At 48.5% G+C, this 27,237-nt stretch overlaps 1 protein-coding gene across 2 annotated transcripts in view; it reads left to right on the forward strand.

Annotated features, from left to right (window-relative positions):
* The window catches only part of SLC66A2 (solute carrier family 66 member 2), a 436,935-nt gene that overhangs the window by 149,169 nt on the left and 260,529 nt on the right, over nucleotides 1-27,237 (forward strand). Inside the window, exon 4 of one of the 2 annotated variants that reach the window (XM_069620644.1) lies at nucleotides 5,586-5,639. The exons of the other annotated variant lie outside the window; for it this stretch is intronic. Within the exon in view, the coding sequence (XP_069476745.1) occupies nucleotides 5,586-5,639 (54 nt within the window). The remainder of the gene's footprint in view (nucleotides 1-5,585; nucleotides 5,640-27,237) is intronic. 2 annotated transcript variants of the gene reach the window in all.

The raw sequence follows: 27,237 nt of genomic DNA on the forward strand, positions 1-27,237 counted from the left end.
CAAACCGCCCTATACTCTCCAGTAAGGTTCAGTGCCATGTAAATGATATGATATGATGTGGCATTTATAACACACCTGTATACAAGTGCTTCTAGGTGCGACAAGACAAGGAGGGGGAAACCAGGGAGGACAAAATAAGGATCTTACTAAGCCTTGTGTCATTCAGATTGTACACGTGCAGGGAAGAGGGAAGGGGAGAAGTGCCAGGGGGAGGGGAAGTGCAGTTAACTCACAAGTTCAGTCAGTGTCTGACTGATAAGTGCAGAGAGAAGGGACTGTAGGGTTGCAGATACAGACCCTTAAGTGCTGGGGAGCCCGGAGGCAGTGCGAGGGCAACTGGACATGCAGGAGCCTGGGTCCGAATTCAGACGGTGACAAGTGCTCAGAGCAGTCAGGTGCACCAGCAGGGGAGAGGAAAAGAGAAAGCGAAGCCAAAATGAAGGTCTTGAGTTGCTTCCGGAACAGGAGGTGGTTCTGCTCAAGTTTGAGAGAAGCAGGGAAGCTGTTCCAGAGGGAGGCCCCAGCCGAGGAGATAGATCTGCCCCCAACTCTCTGGTTGGAGAAGCTTGGAGAAATTCTACTTGCCCTTCATAAAATCTTCTCAACAATGTGAGTGGGCTAGTAGATTTTGGGGATGCGGAGATTCAATCCGACCTGAATCGGATGCTCGATAATTGCCAAAATATTTAATCAAAATATAACCGCACTTTAGGGGATATCCGTAGATTTACACACTTTTTTGCTGTGTTTTTAGAATTGTGTGAATTTTTAATAAGTCTGAAAATAGAATGTGTTTATAACAGGTTTTACTAGATTGGTTTAATAGTGTATTGTTTTTAGTAGACTACTGAGGTGTGGTGAAGAAAACGTACCTACTACCTGGGGAAACTGAGGCACCTGCGTGCACACGCTAGTGTATGCGAGGAAATACTACATTTCCCAAGTTTCCGAGGGCCACGCCGGCTCCGACTCATTTGAAAACACAACACAGGCTTTAACTGGCCCACTGGCGAAGCCTGTTATAGGCCTGTTAGTGGCCGTAGACTGGCGTGTGGCAGGAAACTCTGCCATATCGAGCCATCATTGGATTAATAGCTGCAAGAATATCAGGTGAGAATAGCATAAGCCTTTAGTCCGACGGGCATTAGAACATAACACTAATATGGTAGGTTACTCAGATATGGAACTAAAGGAGTTGAGGAGTGAAGGAGGTTTCATATCCTTACCCACTTTAGACAAAGTTAGGAATTTGGGGATTGAAAGGATTAACAGAACAGAACTTATATATCTATAAAAAATCATAATGGGGCATAAGTCTTTAGAGCAATGCTACTCAATGTTGGATCAGCTTCCTGAACTCATTTTATCACAGGACTTGGACTGTTTATTCCTGACGGAAACATGGTTCATTGAAGCCTCACAGGCCATGTATCACCTCCTAGTTCCACAACGCGGTTTGATAAATAATTTCAATAGAATTAGAAAAAGAGGAGGTGGCATTGCAGCTATTGTGAGAGCACCATTGAAACGATCACATTTGCACCCCTTAGACTGGGATGATGGTACCCAGATTGTTCACACCTGTATTCAGTGTACTCCAAACAGAACTATAAAAATTCTCTTTGGCTACTGACCACCGGGGCCAGCACAAGCTTTTTTGGATAACTTAGAATCATTCCTGGCAGATACAGGGAGTAAGCATAATGAGTTGCTATGTTTGGGGGATTTCAATATATGGGTTGAGGATATGTCATCTGCAGATGGTAGAGAATTAAGGGAGATTTTGATGCTCATGCCTCAGAACTTTTAGTATCATCTTCCACACATTTCCAGGGGCATTGCCTTGATGTCCTGTTGTATCGAGGGGCGATAATTCATTTCTTAGAGACAATCCCAATATCATGGATGGATCACTATGCAAGAGTATTCAAATTGATATTGCCTAAGAAAACTCTGGATGGGCAAATGGATAACTGGATTCGTCAGTTCCGCAAACTGAAAGACTTGCTGAATATCTCGGGGGAGGCTCTGAAGCATGCTCTGGCACAGATTGATGATACCCTTTCATGTGAGGAGTTTTTTAATAAGGGCTCTGAGATCATGGCCAAGCTATGCAACAAACAAGCCCCCTCCAAGAAAAAAAAGTAAAGAAGCCTACTAGCCCCTGGTTCTTGCTAGATTTGGCCAAAAAAAGAGGACAGTGGAGGCCTTTAGAGAAAAAATTGAGAAAAAAACGTGCAGAGATTAATTTAGAATTGGTTAAGAGCTGCCGAAGGGAATATGGAAAGGCGATTTTTGAGGCCAAATCCAAATTCACAATTGGGAAAATTGATAAAGTTATCAATAGACCACAGGAATTGTTCTCAGGGATCTCCCAGTTAGCGAACCTTAGGTGTGCGGCCGCAGCGCCAGAACGTCACAAGCGGATGCCTTCAATAACCATTTTATAAATAAAATGGAGCTGATACAAGGAAAGATCATAGAAATGAAACCGTTACATTTTCAAGAGGATCTAGTGATAACAGGTGGCCAGCCCAGAATGTAATAGAGACTCAGACCGAAGTAGAGAGGGATGGAGCCACCGGTGTACATACTGGGGTGGGTCAGAAGTTATTTGTGTTTACCGAAGTATCAGAGGAGAGGGTGTGTTCCCTGCTCTCTGCTTTGATGGCAACTAATGATGCACTCTTTGCCATTACCTCCTCTGTAGCTAAACGAATAGCTCCAGATATCACACCATTTATTACTAAGTTTGTTAATAAATCTCTCACATCTGGCATAGTACCACAGAATCTGAAGAAATCTGTGGTCACCCTGTTAAAAAAAAAAAAAAAAAACGCCTTGACCCCAAGAATTTCCAGAATTATAGACCAGTAGTAGGACAGTCATGGCCATCTAAAATCCTGGAGAAAATTGTGACAGCCCAGCTGCAGGAACATGTGGACAGAGAATATTTGCTAGATCCGCTCCAATCCGGATTCCGACCAAGTTTTGGGACGGCGTTGTTGGCGGATTGGGATGACTTGTTGGAAACGGTGGATCAGGGGGACATGTCTTTGCTGGTCATGTTAGACCTGTCCGCCGCTTTTGACACGGTGGACCATGGGATCCTGCTGAAACACCTGAGGGAAGTGGGAGGGGTGGCGGAGCAAGCCCTTTTATGGTTTGAATCTTTTCTCACTAGAAGTCCGGCTGGGAGATTTTCTGTCAGACTCAGTGATACAAAAATGTTGAGTCCCGCAGGGATCCTCACTCTCCCCTCTGTTCTTTAATATATATGTCAAATTGCTCATGGACATACTGAGGAAGCACTGCATACACTTTCAAATATATGCAGATGATACTCTGGTGTTCATGAGGATACCTAATTTAGAGGAGACATATGAGATAGTGGAACAGTGCTTACAAGAAGTACATGCCTGGATATGTGCTAAAGAGTTATTGTTGAATGCTAGCAAAACTGAAGTGGCTTTATTTGCCTCAAGACACCAACTGCAATACAGGAAGCAGTTACAATCACCATGCTTCCTGGGGACACAGCTGAATTTGCTAAAAAAAATAAAAAACGTGGGCTGTATCTGGGAGGACAATATGGGATGTGGAGCCCAGGTTGGCGCGAAGGTGCAGGCAGTATTCCACTCCCTACGTCTATTTAGACATATCCTACCATTTATTGCAAATGAAGACAGAGCGGTGGTTATTGACACATTGGTCAACTCAAGACTGGAAAATGGGAATGCTTTGACAGCTATACCAGCCTATCAGCTGCGAAGATTGCAAGTGGCTCAAAATGCAGCAGTTAGGTTGGCATATAGGGTACAAAAATCAGCCCCAATGTCTAATTTAAGGCAGTAAAGGAGAGAATTGACTTTAAAACTCTGTCTAGTATTTAAATGCGCCAATCGAACAGCACCAAGATATTTATCAGACACAATTAAGAGTAATGTTCCAACTCGGCAGCTGCGTTCAGCAGACCAGAATCTGCTTCAGATACCACGTACTAAGTATGTGAGTAAAGGGGGCCGTAGATTTGGAGTCTACGGTCCAAGAGAATGGAATAAACTACCTAGAGAAATCCGTGAGATGAAGACCCTCCCGGCATTCCGCAGGGCTTTAAAGACTCATCTGTTCTGCTAGAAAACTTTAGACTTGTTTTACAGACCTGGGTGGGATCACGATGCAGAGCCTGGTTCTATATATATATATATATATATATATATATATATATATATATATATATATATATATATATATATATATATATATATATATATAGGATCACAACTACAGATCCCCGTTTTTAAGCCTTGGTGGGATCATGACAGCATAGTGTGGTCTTACAGACCTGGGTGGGATCACGATGCAGAGCCTGGTTCTGTGTATATATATATATATATATATATATATATATATATATATATATAGGATCACAACTACAGATCCCCGTTTTTAAGCCTTGGTGGGATCATGACAGCATAGTGTGGTCTTACAGACCTGGGTGGGATCACGAATGCAGAGTCTGATTCTGCATATACATGGGTGGGATCACGACTGTAGAACTCGGTTTTGCATCTACATGGATGGGATCACGACTGTAGAACTCGGTTTTGCATCTACATGGATGGGATAATGACTGCAGAGCCTGTTTTTTAGGCTAGGGTGGGATCGCGAATGCAGAGCTCGGTTTTGCATATACATGGGTGGGATCACAACTGTAGAGCCTGGTATTGCATATACATGGGTGGATCACACCTATAGAGCCCGGTTTTGCATATACATGGCCGGGATGACGACTGCAGAGCCCGGTTTTGCATATACATGGGTGGGATCACGACTGTAGAGCCTGGTTTTGCATATACATGGGTGGGATCACGACTGCAGAGACCTGTTGGTTGGGTTCAACAATGCAAAGCCTTGTTTTACAGACCTGGGTGGGATCACGACTGCAGAGCCTGGTCCTGTATATAAATGGGTAGGATCACCACTGCAGAGCCCCGTTTTTAAGCCTTGGTGGGATCACGACTGCAGAGTCTGGTTTTGTATATCCATGGATGGGCTAACGACTGCAGAGTCTGTTTTTTTTTTTTTTTTTTTTTTTTAGCCTTGGGTGGGAAAACGAATGCAGAGCTTGGTTTTTAAGCCCCGAGTTGGATGACGACTGCAGAGCCCCGTTTTGTATATACATGTGTGGGATCACGACTGTAGAGCTCGGTTTTTCAGCCTTGGGTGGGAAGACCACTGCATAGCCCGGTTTTTAAGCCTAGGGTGGGATCACGACTGCAGAGCCCGGTTTTTAAGCCTAGGGTGGGATCACGACTGCAGAGCCCGGTTTTTAAGCCTAGGGTGGGATCACAACTGCAGAGCCCGGTTTTGCGTTTACATGGGTAGGATTCAAACCTAGTGGCATGAGTGGTTACCAATAAATACTAACTTTCCTAACAGCCAATGCTGTCTCTGGCAAAACTGAAATCATGAAACGATAGGAATGAAAATGTGCCGTGATATTTCATTGCTCTTCGACTCTTATATCACACTTTTCTCTTTTGTCTCCTTCCTCCTCCCTGTGCTTGAATCTCTGTGTGTAGCCTCAGATAGTAAGGACGAAGAATTCAAACCTCCCCCCAGGAGATCCTTTCTGGGTACGTAAAGCGCAAACTCACGCTGCATGAGACTGTCCCGAGGCACGCCTTTTGTGTTGTGTCCATTTAGTCTGTCTCCTAGCATCTTTGAGCATGGTAAGCGCCCCTCTGCATGCAGCATGATTGCTAACTCTGCAGTACTCTTCGTTCCCCTTTGTAATTGCAAACACTAACGCCGCATGCTGTTGTGCTGTTCCCACTCACACTAGTCCTAGCGGAAACAGTTAACTTTTTGTGCTTTTTGGTTTCAGAAATAGAGTTGGCTGTTTGAAACGCTAGAGGTTTCATTTAGAGAATTGCCATTGCATCTCCTTGCTTCCAGTACCATCTTTCCTGGAAATGCTAAAGGGGCATCTTGCCTGGCACCTACTATTGTGTTTCTGGGTACTCCCTGGATGCCAAAATGAGCAACACGCATAAAATGTAGGTCCATGGCAAAGGGTACAGTTTTTGTGCCTCTGCATTAGAATTGTGTTTTCGGTGAGCAGAAACAGGGGTTGTATGGAAATATTATATCTTGTGGCAATTACGTTTTTTACTTTAAAATGAGCATTTTTTTACGGATTACCATGAAATGATCGAAAGAAAAAAACCTACTGGGAAATGACTTTTTTAAAAAAAATAATCAGGAGGGGTGGGGGGCATGGAGACCCCCGCCACACTCTCCCCACTTCCCTCTACCTTAACGTATTCCCTTACCCCACCCCCATCTATTTTTTTTTTTATACAAATGTTCCAAACTCCCTAACGAATATGACCCAAAAAATTCAATCATTTCTGCAGATACCGTTTTTATTTTTTTACACCAGCAATAACAAGTACTCAAAAGAATATCTAAAAGAATATCTATTCTATGACAAGACTGGAGGCGAGCATTATGCTTCAACTTCTTTAATTTACTACTCCTCAGCAGTTTCAACAAACCAATAAAATCAACAACAAAACAGAAAAAACATCTCAACAGACTTTGCTTGCTTTGAAACTACAATCCCCATAGTCTCTGTAGTCCATCTCCTCCATGCTGAGCTATGACCACTTCCTGTCCCTGAGCTCCTCCTCTTCTTTTACTGCTCTTCAAGCAGATAAGTACTATTTTGTCTATCTCTCTGTGTAAGGAGTTAATCTGTGATAGCAGATAGCATGAAATGTGAGGAATGTTATAGGGATTGGATCTTACACTGCGTCAGCGCAGCGTAGAATGTGGAGATGTAGAACACATATTAATAATTTTGTCATCCCGCAGCGGGCGCGGCAACAGAGTAGTGCACAGCGGCCGATGCGCGCGTGTTGATTTGCAGCCCGTTCGAGCGGGCGGACCCCGCAGCGCACGCACCTTGTGCCTCATGTCCGGCACCTTACGGGTGGTGGTACCTCGCTGCGGGTGATAACAGGTGCCCGTAGTGCCGTGCGGGTGCAGGAGCTCTCAGCCCCCCTCCTTTGCGGAGGAGGGAGAGCAGCCGAGCGGCAAAACACTCCTGCCCCCTCCTTCGCGTAGGCGTGGCTAGCCACATGTGGAGCTGCGGCCCCCTCCTTTGGGAGGGAGGAGTTTAATACGAAGCCCGCTTGCGCATTTCATTGTTTGTTTGCTGCGACGCGGAGCGGAGCTCCCATATCGAAGCCGGGCCCGGCGGTGATTAGTATTATATTGTATAGAGCGCGTAACCGGCTCAATTCACGCCGGACCGCAAGGACAGGGAGCATGATGGCTCCACGGACACGCCTGCTTCAGGGCGAGTGTGTTGCGAATTTCACAGCTTTCAGGAAGAGCTGGAGCCTCGTAAGGGTGAACAAGGCATAAGCCTTAAACTGAACACAGTGCCTTCCACAATCAAAGGCACACCATGACAGAAGCCCATTCCAGGCACAGATAAGTTCAAATTAGTCCGGTGCAGCCACATAATAAAGAAAAAAAAATATATATATATATATATATTTCTGAGGCTTGTGGAATCTGCTTGGATCACATGCTGTGCATAGGCCGACATCTAGTGGAAGCTGCGGAGTATTACAGTTTGTTTTTCGAAAATCGAAAAAGGGCGTCGACACAGGGCGTGCCAGTAATACTATCCCTAGTGTGACGTCCACTGTACCCATGATCCCTCACGCGTCTAGGATCCCCAGATTGTTTTTTTCCGCCATTCTGGTCGGAAGCACTTCATCGGAGTTCCCTGGCTTTGCCATATTTGCACTTAAAACTAAATCTAATTTGCCCCGTTTTGTCACCCTTACGTCGATCAGCATCTCGACGCCGAACCGGGGAGGAGATCAACGTCGAAACCCGACGGATTGGGCCTTGAGGCTTCCGCCTCGGCTCGGGCCTGGGCCGCTGGCCTCGGCCCTACAAGTAGGGAGAGTGGGGGGTGGTACACTTCCACACTCGGTTATAGACACCTTCTTACCTACACACACTTGCCCGCTGCCCACAGGCGCGTATGGAGGGTACGCCCTTTCAGTTTTGCCCCAAGTGTAATAAGAAATACCCTTGGGTAGATAAGCACGCTACGTGCAACCTTTGCCTGCCCAGAGACCACCCCGAGGCGGGTTGCAGGGCCTGTAGCAGGTTTAAGACCAAAACTCTTAAGGACCGCTCCACCAAGCGTTGGGCCCACCACGCCAAGCTAGCAGCTATGGAGGCGGAGGGTACCTTCAGCGACGGCAGCGACGCCGGACTTTCGGACGGCGAGGGCAACAAGGCGTCGAAAGACAGCCTAACGCACGTCCCCGGCCTCGGAAGGTCGTCCGTCCCGGCGACTATGGGGAAGTCCCCCGGCGACAAGAGCGTTACACATACACACGCTAAACACAAAAAAGCCACCCGAGATTCGACGTCGTCGATACCTCGGAAAGAGGCACAGAAGGAGTGGTCCGAAAGGACGTCCTCTGGGCGGTCCCGGTCGAGGTCGCCGCACGACGTCAGGCAAGCCTCCACACTTGCACATAGTGCCTCGCCCATTAACATCACGGAAGATCACTCGTCCGGAGACGAACACGACTTCCATCCCCAGGGAAAGGGTACATCACTTGGGAGTAAGGAGGGCCCAGTTTCGAAGCCTAGTTCGAAACACAGGGATTCCACCTCCGATCCTCGACGCCAGGCGTCGAAAAATAAGGGAAATGGTAAACACACTTCCACCCACGGGGAAGGGGGTAAGCAACAAAGGAAACAAACCTTACAATCCCCAACAATAGAACTGACTTCCCCGTCCAAGTCTTCTCAGGGACAGTCCATAGAGAGTTCCAACAAGGTCACCCCAAGCTCAAAACTCTGGTCATGCGAGGACATTGACAGAGTAATGTCAAGGATGTCCTCCTTAGCAAATTTCTTCGAAAGACACCCTGACCAACTACTAGCTTTAAACCCTCAGGAATCTTCTCCCTCAGGTTCAAGGGACCCTATCCCTTCAAATAAAAGGCCCCGGGTCGAGACACCTTTAAAGGCTTCAGACCCCTTCGAGGTCCAACCCTATTCTTGCCTTTTCCCTACAGGCCAAGGAGACTCTTCCCTTATAGAGGGCCAGGATTTTGAGACACCAGAAGATCTCGCAGTGTCAGATTATTACGGGGAGGACGAAGACGAGGATGAGCCAGAAAATAGCCCAGATATTTTCAGAATGCACTCACCAGTCGAAAGGGAAGCCCCAGTGTCTGATTCCCCAATAGATAATCAGCCCCTACTGAATGAACTGCTCTCTCGGGCAGCTAACCACTTCCACATAGACACACAAGGTGTCCAAGAAGAGAGGGACTTCGCGGAAGAACTAATAGGGGAAAGGAAGACAGTAGCCCAGACCATTCCCATCCTGAAATCTATTCAACGCAGAATAGCACCATCCCTTGTCAACCCAAACCTGACAAGACCTGTAAACCCTAGAGTAGAGAAGCTGTTTAAAGCAGCCCAGTCGGACCCTCTATATATTAGAGGCCAACTTAAGCCAGACTCTCTAGTCGTAACTAACACCCGCAAGAGAGCTGGAACCCCATTATCTTCCTCGGAGGCTCCCCCGGACAAGGAAAGTAAGAAACTCTATGGTTTTGGTAGAAAAGTAGCTTCCACGGCAGCCTACCAAACCAGAATCGCGAATTCCACCACACTGTTGGCCAGCTACAACTGCCATCAGTGGGAAGAAGTGGCAGCACTAATAGATTCCGCTCCCGAACCCCTTAAGAGCCAGCTATCTCGCATTTGTGCAGAGGGAAGAAACGTCTCAGGCTGCATTTTAAAAGCAACTTTAGACGCCGCAGACAATGCGGGTAGAATTATTGCAGAGGGGACTGTCATCAAAAGACATGCTTGGTTGAGGCAGTCGGGATTCAGAGCAGAAACACAAGCTGCACTCTTAGACAAACCAGTGGAAAGTGATCTCCTGTTTGGAAAGGCAGTCGAGGACGCACTAAAAAACGCTAAGGAGGAATTCGACACCCTCAAATCCCTTGGCCAGTTAACTACAAAACCACCTAACCAAAGAGGGAACGGCAATTTTCGTCGCCCCCGCGGCCAAAATTCCAATAGGGGAAATAACTATTCCCACACCCAGGGTACACAGTGGAACACCAACTCACAACAGTCTACCCAAGGGTATGGTAGGGCTAGTAGAAGAGGACGTGGTAGAGGCAGAGGCAGCCCCAGTAAAGGAGGCGGCACGCCTCCACCAAAGCAGTGACTCTCATTTCAGGGTCCCTTCCCATGCAACCCCAGTAGGGGGACGAATATCCAGCTTCACCCAGGCATGGGAAGGGATAACATCCGACAGATGGGTGCTGTCGACGGTATCCAAGGGGTACTGTATAGAACTACTGCAACGTCCCCGAAACCACCCTCCAAGACAAAAAGTCCACTCTTTAGAACATCAAAAGATCCTCCTCGAGGAAATCTACAATCTGCTCCTAAAGGACGCGATAGAACTCGTCCCAGGACACCAGGTAAACAAGGGTATCTATTCAACTTACTTCCTTGTGCCAAAGAAAGATTTAACAATGCGCCCAGTATTGGACTTACGGCCTGCCAACAAGTATGTCAAGCCCCAAAAATTCCGTATGACCACGCTACAAGAGGTAATCCCACTCCTAAAAAAGGGGGATTACATGGCAACCTTGGATATGAAAGATGCCTATTTTCATATTTCCATGCTCCCGGCGCACAGAAAATACTTGCGCTTCAAGGTGGACAGTCGCCACTACCAATTCAAGGTACTGCCCTTCGGGATAGCTTCAGCACCAAGGGTATTCACCAAGGTACTGGCGGTGGCAGCTGCACACCTACGCAGGGAGGCAATCCCAGTGTACCCTTATCTGGACGACTGGCTCATAACGGGGGAAACCCCAGGAATCTGCAGATCAAACATTCAGAGGACTATCGACCTCCTCCACGAATTAGGCTTCTCTATCAACGAGAAAAAGTCAAGTCTGGTGCCAAGCACCTCAAAACAGTTTCTAGGAGCTATCCTAGATACTCAGAAAGAATTGACCTTCCCTTCGGAAGAAAGAATTCGGAATATACTTCTGCAAATTCCGCATTATCAGTCAGGTCAACAGATAACAGTACGCAAAGCTATGCGGTTACTGGGCATGATGGCGGCATGCATTTAGCTGGTCCCCCACGCGCGTCTGCGCATGCGTCCCATGCAGGAATGGTTGGCGAAACAGTGGTCTCAGGCAAGTGGTCAGTGGGACGATCTAGTGGTCGTTTCGCCAACACTCGTACAGAGCCTACACTGGTGGACAAGAGAGAATCTCGCAAAGGGGAAACCCTTTTACGAACCCGAAGTACAGGCAGTGGTGACTACAGATGCATGCCTGACTGGGTGGGGAGCTCACCATCTCCACCACACAGCTCAGGGTCTCTGGTCTCACTCAGTAGCCAAGAACCACATAAATCTGCTAGAGCTTCTGGCAGTATTCCGAGCGCTGCAGGCGTTCGAGCCCCATCTACTGAACTTGTCGGTGCAGATCAGGACGGACAGCACGACAGCCATGTTCTATCTGAACCAGCAAGGAGGGACTCGTTCGCCAAATCTGTCCAAGCTTGCCCAGAAAATATGGATATGGGCACTCAGACGGAACATCTTCCTGTCATCGCAACATGTTCCAGGGGAGCTCAATTCCCTAGCGGATGCTCTAAGCAGAGACTCCCTCCCAAAAGAACACGAATGGGTCCTTCACAGAGACGTAGTAGAAGATCTCTTCTCTCAGTGGGGTTTCCCCACTATAGACCTATTCGCCACAAGCGAAAACAAACAATGCCCAGTATTTGCATCCAGGTTCCCCCAAACGGACTCCCAGGGGAATGCCCTGTGGATGAACTGCTCAGGGATGTTTGCGTACGCTTTTCCACCAACTCCTCTCATCAGGAAGGTGGTGTACAAGATGAACAAGGAATCAATGACGCTCATCCTAGTTGCTCCCATGTGGGCGAGACAACCATGGTTTCCACACCTACGCAGGATGACGGTGTGCGAGCCCATCAGACTCCCAGCCTGGTACAACCTTCTGTCCCAGCAACAAGGTCAAACAGTGCATCAGGAACCCAACTCTATGAACCTAGCAGCATGGCTCCTGAAGTCATAGAGTTTGGACATCTCAAATTACCACAGAGGTGTATGGACATTCTAAAAGAGTCCAGGAAACCAAATACAAGACACTGTTACTTTGACAAGTGGAAAAGATTCGTTATCTGGTGCCAGAATAAACAAATCAACCCGGTTGATTGCACTCCTTCCAACGTTGTAACATACATGCTCCACCTGCTGGATGCAGGGTTGGTTTTTAACTCTCTGAAAGTACACCTGGCAGCCCTCTCGGCTTACACCACATCCCATAACAGGGTCTCGTGGTGGAAAGTACCAGTGGTTAAAGCCTTCATGGAAGGAGTAAAGAGACTTCACCCTCCTATTTCGAACCCACCGCCAGGATGGGACCTCAACGTGGTGCTAGCTAAGCTCATGGGCCCCCCCTTCGAACCCATGCATAAAAGTAGTCTCAAACACCTGACTTATAAAACGGCCTTCTTAGTAGCCATTACCTCCATAAGAAGGGTCAGTGAAATTCAGGCTCTGTCAGTGCAAGATCCTTTCTTTACTATCCACAAGGACAAACTGGTTTTACGCACACACCCTAGGTTCTCACCAAAATTCATATCCAAGTTCCATGTAAACCAGTCCATCGAGCTTCCGGCTTTCTTCCAAAACCCACAAAGCTCGGCTGAGGTGAAACTACACACCCTAGATGTGCGTAGGGCGGTCTTATACTATGTAAATAAAACCAGACCGCTAAGGAAAACAGATCAACTGTTTGTCTCCGTAGCTACAGGCAGAGAGGGGGATCGCGTCTCTAAGGGCGCTATCTCTAAGTGGATTATCAACTGTATACAGCTGTGTTACTCTCTTTCTGAAAAGACTCTGCCTTTTACGCCAAGGGCCCACTCTACTAGAGGCATTGGGGCCACTCTGGCTTTCATTGCAAATGTTCCCCTCGACACCATTTGCAAAGCAGCTACTTGGAGCTCTATTCACACTTTTACTCAGCATTACTGCATTGACACTCATTCCAAGACAGATACACAAGTGGGACAAGCGGTTCTAAGACACCTGTTTGCTCATGACCCTTCTCACATCCCACCTCCTTCTTCTGGTACTGCTCGCTAATCTATGCACAGCATGTGATCTAAGCAGATTCCACAAGCCTCAGAAGGGATACATTACTCACCGTAATCGTATTTCTGATGCTTGTATCTGCTTAGATTCACATGCGACCCACCCTTCCTCCCCTCCGAGAGAAGGCGCATGGTTGCTTGTAGTCTTACCTTTCTGTCTATCTGCTTGGACTATCTGTACTCACGCTACTCCTCATGCTACCTCATGTCAGGAAAAACACAATCTGGGGATCCTAGACGCGTGAGGGATCATGGGTACAGTGGACGTCACACTAGGGATAGTATTACTGGCACGCCCTGTGTCGACGCCCTTTTTCGATTTTCGAAAAACAAACTGTAATACTCCGCAGCTTCCACTAGATGTCAGCCTATGCACAGCATGTGAATCTAAGCAGATACAAGCATCAGAAATACGATTACGGTGAGTAATGTATCCCATATATAATTAAGAAATTGAATAAAAGAATCTGGTAATCAGATACACAAGCTGATAACATTGAGCGTATCAGAAGCACCTATAGAGTGAAAGGGCGTGCTAAGACACCTTGACAGGTATAACAGGCACACAGCACCCTCCCAGAATGTCGGATTTTGAGTGGGGTGAAGAGGAGCAGTCGCTTGACCTAGCTGCCAGCGTCAAGGAGGTGATGGGAAGCTCACTCATAGATGCAGTGGCTCTAGGGGTGAGACCCCTACAAGACAGGCTGGTTCCCTGGAAGCAATTCTCCACCAGCCCATAGACAGCACCACGCGGACAGTGCGCACGCCCAGAGAACCCTCAGAAGTAGGGTTTAAGGGGAGTACCAAGGCCCGTAAGAGGAAAGCCTCTTGTGACCCCCAGGGCCCACTAGAAGGGGCCCGGAGGACGTTGACGCCTTCGCAAAGCTCTGAGAAGCATATTTGCAGCGTCGGACAGTGTCAGACCTCACGACCCCACCACTCCAGGGGACGAAGATGATGGAAAGGAGAACTCAGGCTCGGAAGAGGAGCCAGAGGAAGGAGACCCTCCCTCCCAGGATGAAGACGAGTTAAGGGAGGAGGAGGAGGAAGTAAGACCCAGCAGAGGGAAGAGAATCCGCAAAGAAAAACACCTCGAGGAGGTGGAAGAGGATATGTTCGATCCAGACAGTATCCGAGATCATCAGACTGGCCACCATCACCAAGGGTGGCCCAGTACATGACCAAGAGACTGAGAAAAGCATTGGACAAAGAAGTCCGACAGTGCCTTCGCGCAGAGTGTCCTAGACCAGACCTCCCGGGTAAGGTAGCAGAGACACCAGAATTGGACCCCAAGATGCTCACTTTCGTATCAAAGTCCAGCAAGGACCCCCGCAAGGGTATCGATAGATCTTGGCGAAGCTGCCAGGAGAAGGTTCTCGATCTAGCAGGCCTGCTTGGGAAAATCATGGACCTAGCAGAAAGGGCAAGAGACACGGGTGAAGAAGTAGACCCCGACGCCGTGGCAGGTTGGGCGCAGAGAGCCGTATGCCTTCTAGGTAATGCGAACTGCGCCATCGCCTCAGAACGCAGGAGAAGCCTTTTGCTGAAGAGGCAGGAGAGGCAGCACAAGGACTCCTTTTCGGAGAAACATTCGACAAAGAGATGGGCCGCTTCGTCGGCACCTACACAACACTAGAGAAAGCTCAAGCTTTGATTCGTAAGATCTTCCCGAACTGAGTTTTTGCCGGGACCAGCCGCCACGGGTCGTTCGGCTGGTCATAACCAGGGAAGACGAAGGCCCCAGAATCCCGGAGCCCAATACTGGGAGAATAGACAGCAGGACTCCTTCTTCCCGACCAGAGGGCGATTCCAGAGGGGACGCAGAGGGAGAGGAGCCGGTCGTGGTCAAGGATTCACACAAGGTGAGAGCAGCGCATTATCCTTCAGTAGGGGGGAGAACTGGTATGTTCTGGGAAAACTGGCGCACGCTTTCCAGCGATGCCTGGGTGTTGCAAACAGTCCTAGGTCTGCACCTAGAATTCATAGAACACCCCCGCGCAAGAACGCAGGCGACACCAGCAGCGTCTAGAGTGCGCAGAGCAGAGACTGCTAGATCACAAACTGCTACAACTGGCGAAGAAGAACGCCATAGAGGAGTGTCCGGGGGACCCCAGTTTCATGAGCAATATGTTTTTAGCGCACAGAAAGGAGAAAGTCTGACCCGTGATAAATCTAAAGGAGCTGAACAGCTGGGTGGTTTACCGACATTTCAAGATGGAAGGCATCCACCAGCTCAGACTCGCTCAGAGAAAAAGATTGGCTGACGAGGTTGGATCTGAAGGATGCTTACCTGAGGATCCCAGTAGCAGAAGAGTTCAGCACTTCCTGGCTTTTCGCTGGAAGCAGCGGCTTTGGTGATTCAAGACCATGCCTTTCGGACTTACATCAGCTCCCTGGGCCTTCACCAAGCTGATGAAACCAGTGGCAGCAGCAATAAGAGAGAAAGGGATAAGATTAGTCATTTATCTAGACCATCTTCTGCTACTGGCAGAAGACCGAGAGACCCTCGGATATCAGACGAGATGGGTCCAGAACTTACTAGCGTCCTTAGGATTCCTAATGAACATAGAAAAGTCAGATACAGAACCAGCACAGAGGCTGGATTTTCCGGGCTTCGTATTAGATACCAGGAAAGCGACGCTGGAGCTTCCGGCTCGGAAGATCCACGATATCAAGAGAGAACTGAGAGGGTGTCTAGCAAGAGGAGTAGTTTCCCTCAGAAATCTGGCAAGAATAGTGGGGCTTTTAGCAGCTTCCACTCAAGCCATATTTCCAGGACCCTTGCACTATCGAGCTCTGCAAAGGCTAAAGATCAGACATCTACAGCAAGGCTTGAGGTATCATCAATCGGTACGTTTGTATCCAGAATCCAAGACAGAGCTGGAATGGTGGTTGAGGAATATGGACGCCTGGAAAGGGCGAGCCATTTTCGGAGACCGTCCGGATTTAGTCATAGAATCCGACGCCAGCCGGCTGGGCTGGGGTGCAAGGTGCGGAGACCTACAGACAGGAGGAAAATGGAGCGAGGATGAGCTCCAGCTCCACATAAACTGCCTCGAGCTATTAGCAGGATCGTTTGCGATCAGAGCCTTCACGAAGGGGAAAATGAGATCGTGTGTCCTATTGAAGATGTACAAAATATCAGCAGTACGATATATAAACCATCTAGGGGTACCAAATCCAGAATGCCAGCCGAGCTAGCAAAGGATTTCTGGCATTTTTGTCTGCAATCAGAGACATCAGTCACAGCAGAGTACCTCCCAGGGACACTGAATGTAGTAGCGGATTGGAACTCGCGCTACCTCACGGATTCCAGCAATTGGAGACTGGATCCAGCAGTATTTCAGAGGATGAACGAGAAATGGGGCTTGATACACATAGACCTCTTCGCATCGCGGTTGAACTCCCAAACAGCAGCTTACTTCAGCTGGAGGCTAGACCCGGGAGCTCAGGGGACGGACGTGTTCCTTCAGGAATGGAGCAGAGGTCCTCACTAGGCTTTTCCCCCCTTTGTGATGCTGAGCAGGGTACTAGCGAAGTGCCGGAGAGAGAAAGCGGAGCTATTGATAGTAGAGCCACTGTGGAAGTCCCAAGTGTGGTTCCCAACGCATATGGAGCTAGCAGTAGATCATCTGAGGATACTCCCAGAAGGGGAGGAATTGCTCATGGACCCAGCTGTGTCATATCAGCCTCTGAGAGTGAGGGAGACTCTCCCACTCATCGCATGCAGGATATCCGGAGACGCTGGGCGCTGCCAGGCATTTCGCAGCAGACTGCTCTGCTCATCGCAGAATCCTGGGTTCCGTCTACAAGAAGGTCCTACGACGCGGCCTGGGCCAAGTGGTCTGGCTGGTGAAAGGGGAGAGGTGTTCATCCCGTTTCTGCACCTGTAGTGATGATTCTAAATTTCTTAGCACTGTTACTACAAGACGGGAAGCATTTTGCACTATAGGAGTTTACAGATCCGCAATATCAGCAGGACATCTGCCGATAGAGGGAGTTCCGGCAGGAGAACACCCAGCACTGGTCAGGCTCATCCGAGGAGCCAAATTTAAAGTACCTCCAGAACCGCAATATAAAACGGTATGGGATGTTCTTGAGGTCCTTAAGCTATTGGAGAGCTGGCCCGGGAATAGATATTTATCCCTGAAACAATTGTCGGGGAAATTGGCAATGCTTTTATGTCTGGTTTCGTGCAAACTGGTATCAGATTTCAGAGCATTGGAAGTAGATGGTTCATTTGGACCAGATGGAGTAACGTTCACAATAGTGCAGAGGACGAAGACGGGTACTTCCTCAGTTCACTATCCATATTTTACAAGTACACCTAAATGGTGCGTAGCAAGCTGCGTCAAAGAATATGAAAGCAAGACGGCGGAACATAGGGCAGTGAATACCACGCAACTGCTTCCAGCGCGCAGAAGGCCTTTTCAGGGCGTATCCACAGCTACTATTGCCAGATGGGTGAAAGAAATCATGCAGAAAGCACGAATAGATGTGGGAAAGTACGGAGCATATTCAGTAAGGGGAGCTATGGCATCTAAAGCCTTTAAGACAGGGGTATCCCTTAGAGATATCATGCTAGCAGCAGATTGGACGAATAAACGAACATTTAAAGTTTTATTTCAAGCCGACCGAGAGTTTAGCGGTCACAGTGCTGGGAAGCTTTGAACAAGCATAATGCTCGCCTCCATTCTTGTCATAGAATGAAGATTACCCCTGCTAATTGCGCAGGGAGTATTAATTCTATTAAAGACTAGGAGGCGAGCATTAAATTCCCGCCCAAGCTATGTATTGCGTATGATATATTGGATTTTGCATATGCTGAAAATGTTATAGTAAGAGCAATACATGGACGCCACCCTGATTTTTTCTATTTTGCATTCTCCTAGGGGAAGAGCAGAAGAATTATTGATGTAGGAGACTAGCAGTGGTAGTCGCCTGGAGTCGAGGAAGTTCAACATTTGGTTTGGAGTGGTTCAAGTCTTCGCCCAGTTAGCAGGACTTTGTGTGGGGTTTATTGAATGACTTTTCGGAGCGAGTAAAGGAGAGGAAGAGCTCAGGGACAGGAAGTGGTCATAGCTGAGTATGGAGGAGATGGACTACAGAGACTATGGGGATTGTAGTTTCAAAGCAAGAGACGTTTTTTCTGTTTTGTTGTTGATTTTATTGGTTTGTTGAAACCGCTGAGGAGTAGTAAATTAAAGAAGTTGAAGCATAATGCTCGCCTCCTAATCTTTAATAGAATTAATACTCTCTGCGCAGTTAGCAGGGGTAGTCTTCATTGTTAACACACTTGTTGGCTAACGTTTTGTGCAGAGCTCTTAGTGTAGCTGTAGTGTTAAGGGTTCAAGCCTGTATGGGGATGCACAGCGCTGTGTTGCATTTACACGCACAGGTATGTCTAAAAATGCTTCTGACACCAAGTCCAATTTCCGTATAAGTCATGAAAACAGAAGCAAATGCCAGCCTAATTTAAAAAAAAGACTTTAAAAGATGATTTTTCTCATGTGTTTGTGATTGTTTATTTAAAGGGGCTTGATGGATTGAGTTCCAAGATCCTTCAGGCGTGGCATGTGTAGTTTCCTTCAGAGTGAAAGGTTTTCTAGATGGAATGGGTTGCTCACGCTGAGTGTGGGAATGCACAGTTGCCTGGTGACTATGGAAGCCGCCGATTGGCTTTATTTAGGGCTGCAAGTGACTGAGCCATGCCATTTCAGGTTTTGCTAATTCATTAGGTGTTGGGCTTTGCCCTTGTAAAATGTTCAGTCTTCTCCCAATGCAAAAGGCATGGGGGCCTCATTAGTTTCGGCGGTAGCCTTGCCGGTAAAACCGGCAGGCTGCCTCCGAACTTGCATTTTTTTCCGGCCTCTGGCAATGGGGACATACAGGGCCATTACAACCTTGGCGGACCCTGCATGTCTCATTGCCAGGGGCTGGAATCCATTACTTCCCATTCCCATTGACCCCCATAGGGCTCAATGGGAATGGGGATGTCAGATGCAACGGCACCATTCAGAATGGTGCCAGTGCATCTGACGTGCTGTGCTGGCGGGTGCCGGTCTGCCCGCCAGGTCCCACCTAGCGGGCAGAAAGGCACCCGCGAGCACAACCCGTAGTTTGCCTGTCTGGGAACTACGGTACCAGCAAGCTTACCGGAACCGTAGTTCCCAGACATGCAAACTTGTAATGAGGCCCCAAATTCTCAGGGCCCTTGCGTCTTGCGTTTGAACCAGTCATATGCAGAGAGTGCCCACTTTCTATAGGGTTTTTTAGTTGGGGTTCAGGCACCAGAAGACCTTGTGCATGGTGCACCAAGCATTTCTTGTTAATGTCATCCTTTGTGCTACTACAGGCCATTAAAGTGAATTCAAGGCAGGTGTAACTGGCTTGGGTTTTTACAGGTTGATGCCCATCTTTGACACTTAGTTTTTGTATCCTTTAGTTGGATCTGTGTATTGAGCAGCCCCGAAAATGGGGTGGTGCAGATGCCTCAGTGTGATACAACAAGTGGCCTGTGTAACTCTGCATGGTGACCGGATTGCCACTGCTGGGGGAGGTTTGACAGGTAGCTTCCCTGCTTACTTGGGTTAATCAAAACTTGCTATTGGCTAATCAAAGTCTAGTGTGCCCAGAATGTATCACTGGTTCGAGTGGTGTCTTCAGGCAAAGAAGCTTTCATTCATCAGGGATAGTTGCTCCAGGAATGACCAGGGGATGGATCTGGGGTTCATCCAAGTGCACCTGGCAGCAAAGGTGGTAAGGATCGAAGAACTTGGTGCATACATGCGTTAAAAGGTAAGTGTGGCAGGGTGAATCACCTCTGAGGCCTGCATGTGGCTCTGTTGATAGTTCCAAGTTCGTTAATATCAAACAAATAAACCAAGTTCTCAGCTTTCTTGCAGCCTTTATTGGTCCAAATAAAATGTTCCCCCTTAGGGATCCCTCTTCCTCGGGAAACAAGGATTTTTCGTAAGACCTCGCCAGCATCTCTTTTGCCGCAGTTATGATATGGCATTTGTAACGCGCCTATACACAAGTGTTTCAAGGCGCGACGAGGCGGGGGCGGGGGGACAAAGGGAGACCGACAATGGTCCTACTAGGCCAGGTGTCATTCAGACCACACAAGTGCAAGGGGAGAGGGGACTGGGAAAAGTGCAAGGGGAAGGGGAGAGGGGGAAAGTGCTGTACATGGTTAGTAGAATACAAGATGAATAATAGGGCCAGCTGGTGGCAAGTGCAACGAAAGTGCAATACGTGGTTAGTAGAATACAAGATGAATAATAGGGCCAGCTGGTGGCAAGTGCAAGGTAAGTGCCGGGAGAAGGGGCTGTGGGATACAGAGACAGTCCCGTAGTGCAGGTAGGCAGTGCAGGGAAGAGAGGCTTGGCCAAGGACCGAGATCGTTGAGTGGCCCAGTAGCAGATTTGGTGCAGGTTCAGTGATTTTAGCAGGGGAGAGAGGGAGAGAAAGCAGAGGCAAAGAGGAAGGTTTTGAGGTGCTTCCGGAACCGGAGATGGTTCTCCTCAAGTTTCAGGGAGGCAGGAAGGCTGTTCCAGAGAGAGGCCCCTGCTGCGGAGAGAGATCTACCCCCAGCTCGTTGCTTGGAGAAGCGGCTGACCCTGAGGTAGTTGGAGGTGGATGAGCGAAGAGCTCGAGAAGGAAGATATTTAGGAAGAGAGAGTTGAAGGTATTTTGGCCCAAGGCCCAGAAGGCCTTGTGGACAATGCAGAGGGTTTTGAACTTAATCCTCGCAGCCACTGGGAGCCAGTGTAGAGATTTCAGTCCTGGCGAGATACGGTCCTTGGGCTTGAGGCCAAGGACAAGTCTCGCAGTCCTGTTCTGGATGAGTTGCAAAGGGCGGAGAGTAGAGGCAGGAAGATTTAGATAGAGGCTGTTACAGTAGTCCAGCTTCGAGAGAACCAGGGCTCTGGAGACAGTGAGCTTCTGGGGGAAGGAGAGGAAGGGAAGGATCCCTCTGAAGAGGTGTAGCTGGTAGTGTGACTTCTTGGAGACGTCAGATATGTGAGGAGAGAAAGAGAGTGTGGAGTCGAAGATGACCCCAAGGTTTTTTGCCTTGCAGGTAGGCGCAGGAAGAGGACCAAGGGAGGCCGGCCAGAGAGCAGCAGGGAAGGAGGGAGTGGGTGTGCCGATAAGTAGAATCTCAGTCTTACTGGCATTAAGGCAGAGGTGGTTGGCGGCACCCCATTCCTGGATAGCAGAGAGACAGTCAGAGATGAGGGAAGGGGAAGGGGAAGAGGAAGCCGAGGGTAGCCTGAAAATGAGCTGGGTATCATCCGCGTAGCACTGAAAGTTGGGGCAGAGCGGCGATGCGGTGAGCAAGAAGTGCCAGATACTGGTTGAACAGCCAGGGGGAGAGGTTAGAACCCTGGGGGACACCACAGGTAGAGAAAAAGATGTCAGAGAGGAAGGAACCCAGTTGGACCTGGGACGGTCGATTGGAGAGGAAGGAGGTCAGCCACGCCAGAGCCTGACCAGTGATACCCAGGTTATCACGGAGGCGGTTGAGCAGGATGGTGTGGTTGACAGTGTCAAAGTCAGAAGAGAGGTCGAGCAAAATGAGAACACAGGGGGTGTTAGAGTCAAGGTTAGAGAGCAGGTCCTCACGGATATTCAGGAGAGCAGTTTCCGTGCTTCTGGCAGCTCTGAAGCCAGACTGATGGTCATGAAGACTACTAACAGATTCAGCATGGAGATTAAGCTGGGAGATGGCCAGTTTCTCCAGGAGCTTGCCCACGAAGGGAGTGATACAGATTGGGCGATAGCTGGGCAGGAGGGGTCAGAAGAGGGTTTCTTAAGAAGGGGGTGCACAAGTGAGTGCTTGAGGGGGGAAGGGAAGACTCCTGAGGCGAAGGAGTGATTGCAGAAGTCCGCCAGGGCAGGAGCCAGGGAGTTGATGTGGTCCTTGATAGTTTTGGAGGAACAGGGGTGGACCTGTTTTGACGAGACTTTCATAGATCGGACTTGTCTCGAAACCTCGTCAGCAGAAAAAAGGGGAAAGGCAGAGAAGGAGGGAGGAGGGGGGCTGCAGAAGGGCCAGAGGGAGAGCAGGGAATATAGGGGGGAGGTGATAGGAGGAGAGTGAGGACAGGATGTCCTGAGTTTTTGAAATGAAGTGAGAGGCCAGAGCCATGCAGAGGGCCTGAGAGGGGACAGGAAAGGTGGCGACTGCAGCAGGGTTGGCCAGCTCCTTGCAGATTTTAAAGAGTTTGGCCGAATTGTTAGATGCAACAGAGATGCGAGCTTGGATAAGGGCTCTCTTCTTAGTGAGAACGGAGAGCCGGTATTGCCTTTGGAGCAGGCGGCAGGCCAGTTTGTCGGAGGATGAACATGAAGCACGCCATTTCCTTTCTGCCACCCTGCACTTGCGTTTAAGGGTGACGAGATCTGAGTCATACCAGGTGTTACATTTGGCTTTGGGCTTCAGGCGGATCCTCATGACAGGGGCAAGGATATCAAGGGTATCAGATATAGCAGAGTGGAGAGTGGAGAGGGCTGTTTCAGGGTGGGAGTCAGCTGAAGGGGGAGGAGGGGGCGAGAAGGTGGTAGCAAAAGCCTCAACTGACATGCGCTTCATTGGTCGGATGACCGCGAAGGTGGGTAGCAGTGATGAGGGTGGCTTTGCCTGTGGGGAAGGGAGAGTGAGGTGGGAGGATAGGAGAAAGTGATCACTCCAGCAGGAGAGAGGAGTGGAGAGAGGGACAGAGAGGGGAAGGTCAGAAGAGATCAGAGCATCGAGAGTGTGCCCTGCAGAATGGGTCGGCCCAGACAGGAGAATAGAGAGTGAGAGAGAGTCGCAGAGGTCGCGAAAGAGTCAGGAGGCATCAAGATGGATACTGAAGTCTCCAAGAAAGAGGAGTTCAGTGGTTGAGGACAGGAGTGAGGAGGAGAGGTCAGCCCACTCCGAGAGGAAGGCGGACATTTGACCAGGTGGCCGATAGATAGTAGCCACGGTAAGGGAATGGCTGGGAGAGAGAGAGAGTCGGCGGACAAGGCATTCAAAGGAGGAGCAGGTCTGCGTAGAAGTGACAGTGGCAGGAATCCACTCAGGGAAGATAAGGGCCACACCCCCCCCCCGCACGGTTGGACCTGGGCAAGGAGAGGATCTTGTAACCATCAGGTAGGAGTGTGTCAAAGCTGGTGACAGAGCTGGCCGTGAACCATGTCTCAGTGAGACCGAGGATGTCCAGGTCCAGTTCCTCAAGAAGGCGACAGATATCAGAGGAATGTTTGACGGCAGAGCGAGAGTTAAGAGTGGCAATGTGGAGAAGGTTGCCCTCTTTGAAGGACTTCCGGGGAGGGGTACAGATCAGAGGTACGCCCTGCTGAGGTGAAGGAGGAGCCAGAGAGAGGGCAAGGTGAGAGGGAGGAGGCAAGGTAGCCGAGGACAGGGAAGAGGGGACAGCAGGAGAGGAAAGGAAGTTGATGAGGCGCGGGAAGCGCCTATCAAAGAGGTGGAGGTTGGCCTGAGGGCCTTGGACCAAGACGGTCCCATTAGCGTAGACATTAATGATGGCCTTAGAGGAGCGGAAAGGGGCCAAGAGGACATCCCAATGTGTGCCACCATTAATGGGAGAAGAGGAAAAGGGAGAGAGAGCACAGAGACCATATGAATGGTCCATTGGTCAGGGGAAGGCACGAAAAAGAGGATGTCAGTAAGAGTTTCCTTGGAGGAGGCACTGGCGTAGGTGTCAGCGATAGGGAGGCCTGGGTTGGAGACCAGGATATCCTTTTTAAACTTTTTCCTACCGGATTTAGTGAGGAGAGCAGGATAGTCAATTGAAAAGCAGTTAGAGAAGATAGGAGAGATAGAGAGCACCATGGAATAAGGAGGGAGTGGGGGGTGAAGACAGATAAGAGCAAGCAGACAGGAATGAAGCGGCAAGCTCTAGTTTACCACAATTACAGAGCAACAGTAACAGTAAATACGAGTTAGGTACCCAGTGCAGGGGCCACCTAGGTTTGAGAGTCCTGCGAGGGGAGAAAAAAGCCCTAGTTTTACCACAATTACAGAGCAACAGTAACAGTAAATACGAGTTAGGTACCCAGTGTAGGGGCCACCTAAGTATGAGAGTCCTGCGAGGGGAGAAAAAGCCCTAATTTACCAAAATTGACAGAACACACTGAAAGGTGCAGGTTGGTGGGCGAGCAGGTGGAGCTGACAGGAAGAAAGAATGGCGGACCGTTATAAAGTTCTCTTTATAACGTTGTTTATGCCTCTGGTACTGCCCAAAGTCCTACATCATTCCAAGAGACTTATTTTCTCTCATTTCACGTAATTCACTCCAGGCACTTGCCCACTCAGGATTTCTAAGGTTCCAGCAACCTCGTTGGTTTTCCCAACCTTGACACACAATATTCATAAATCTTCAACTCTGGTTCACGTAGTGTGCTAGCCTGCTTGGATTTCTAAGTCTCCTGTTACCTTGTCGGGTCGCCCAGCCTGAATTGGAAGTATTTATACTTCTTTCATTCTGATTCCCATGGAATGCTTGCCTGCTCTGGTTTCTAAGGCTCACAAACCTCATCGACTCTCCCAGGTTGGATGTGAAGTATTCGTGCTTCTTATCTGTAGTTTCTCCATTGGTGCTTTCATCTCCCAGGTGCTGCTTGTCACCTCAGTGAACGTCCTTTGGTCGGTGAGAGCTCGGTGATCCGGGCTCTCCCCAGCGAGCTGGTCTTGCCGTTGGTTACTGGGTTACGAGCCCACCATTGCTTGTCTGTGGTTGTGCCACCAGAGGAGACTGGTACATCTGTCTCCGCCTCTTTTCCCAACCTGGACTGCACGTTTGGAAGAAACTCCAGCTATTCGTCAACCGGCTAGCGTTGGCCTGTGTCTCCATGCTCCAGCGTGCCCTGCAGCTGAGCGTGGCTCCGTCCCTTCAGGATGTTTCCCCCATCGGAATCGCCTCTGCGTAGGGATCGCATAGGAGTTTCCTTCTTTACATTCACAGTTCCTCTCTGGTTTAAATGCGTCATTGCGAACAATGAAGGTGTGTCATCCTTCCGTGTCTTTGGCACTTAGATGAAATCCAGCATTGCCTGAAGGCAACATGATGGAAGGGCTAACACAGGTTGTTGTAGTCAAAACAGGAATACAATTAGGTTATACAAGTCCCATGTATGCATACAATGTATTGCATTCAGTATGGTCCTTATCTAACTGGGAGTTCTTATCCACAATTAGGGAGTCACTCTCAGTGAGGTCCCTCTTGCCCAGACTCTTAGGAAGGGTTTTGCAGAGCGGCGTCACCTTCTTAGCCTCACAGGGAGTGGCTTCCCTCTTAGACGGATTGGCTAAGTTTGTCACACTTCCCAGCTGATCTCAGAGTGTGTGTGTGATTATGCAGTTGGAATCTGGTAATCAGACTGGGGGACCCAGGTTGTGAACTTGCTACCCTGTATAGAGTGACCGAAACATAATCCTTTTAATGACAGAAAGCCAAAGAGGTTTATCAGATCCAGGGGAGCACTGACATTTCCAAAGAATGATGAACGTTTGATGGTCTGCTACATTCTGAAGCTTTTTAATGTGCAAATAAGGTCTCCATTATATGGTCTACTGCCTTTTTCTAGTCCAAAAGAAATTGGATCTAGAATCTTACAGCTTGGATCAGAGGGTGTAATGGAATGAAGCACCTGTTTTAAAAGGACAATGTTTGAAGAAGCAAGATTCAGGTATTTGCCCTTATTCGCAGTGTTTGACCAGGTTTTCATCACATTGTGTGCGAGCTAATGAACTTGGCCAAGCTGATCATATGGGTTCCCTGTGTGAAGCCATGTTGAGGTGCACCAGAAAAATTACCTCTTCTGTCTTAGTGATATCTGCTTCAGATCATTTATTTGTATCCATCTATGAATAGTTGATAAGCAAAAATTGATCGTTGGAGAATTTTAAACATAGCTACTGTCCACTATGTGCTACACAAAAATGATGGAAATGAGCATAAGTATTTTTTCAAATAACTCTTTATTCACATAATCGTTATATTTTGAAAAAGCCACCACAGCTGGCTAATTAAATTGTTGGACATTCATATTACAAAAAATCCATGAATACAAACTATTTCATCAGTTAAAATACATTACAATGATCATACATATACATTGTCATAAAGTGCAATATGGAATGTGCAAAATTCTACTTATGCATCACATCACAGACATGGCCTGCGCCCCAGCTCCCCATTTCGAGGTACCAGGGACATACTCGCCGAGATGTGTCGTATGAGGAACAAATGAACCAACAGAGAGCAATTCTAGGCCTCTGCCCAGTGCCCATCAGAAATGCAATACTTGTCGAAGTGCCTATAATCAGACAGCCATGGGCAGCTCGGTACCCACTGAGACAACTGTACCAGTAGCTGACATGAAATGAAAACTACGTACAAAGTGTCCCCAAAGAGACCCAAAGAGCCTTAATGGAGGGCAAATGGTGATGACATAAGAGCCCAGACAGACGTACGGATGAACATAAACGACGATCAAAAGATGACACACAAGGGCGAAATGCAAGGAATAACAATGTAATGGACGTGTGAGACGAAACGATGTTAATATACAGAAACGTAACCATGAAGTGAGATGAAAATATGCGACTAACTAAATGCATGTAAATAGGCTTGGAACGCAAGAAGCCAAGAAAACGGAACTTCTTGCAATGCTTAGTAGAAGAATAGAGCGGCAAGCGCCAACTATATGTCTACCTCAATGAAGCACTCTATGCAAGTGCGACTCCATTTTGTAAAAGCAGAACTGAGCCCAAGCTGCAAGGGGCCAACTAGGACGAGATTCATATTCCAGCTAAAGTCAGAAGGGAGGAGCGGAATCAAAACTCAGTTAGGAGTAGCTCATGCCTGGGAATTCGAGGTCAACCCAAGGAAGGGAAGAGAGCGGCAACTCCGAAGAATCGAAACTTAAGAGCTTTGA

Source organism: Ambystoma mexicanum, chromosome 5q (assembly GCF_040938575.1).
Source record: "Ambystoma mexicanum isolate Mex_15411 chromosome 5q, UKY_AmexF1_1, whole genome shotgun sequence".
Taxonomy (NCBI): Eukaryota; Metazoa; Chordata; class Amphibia; order Caudata; family Ambystomatidae; genus Ambystoma; species Ambystoma mexicanum.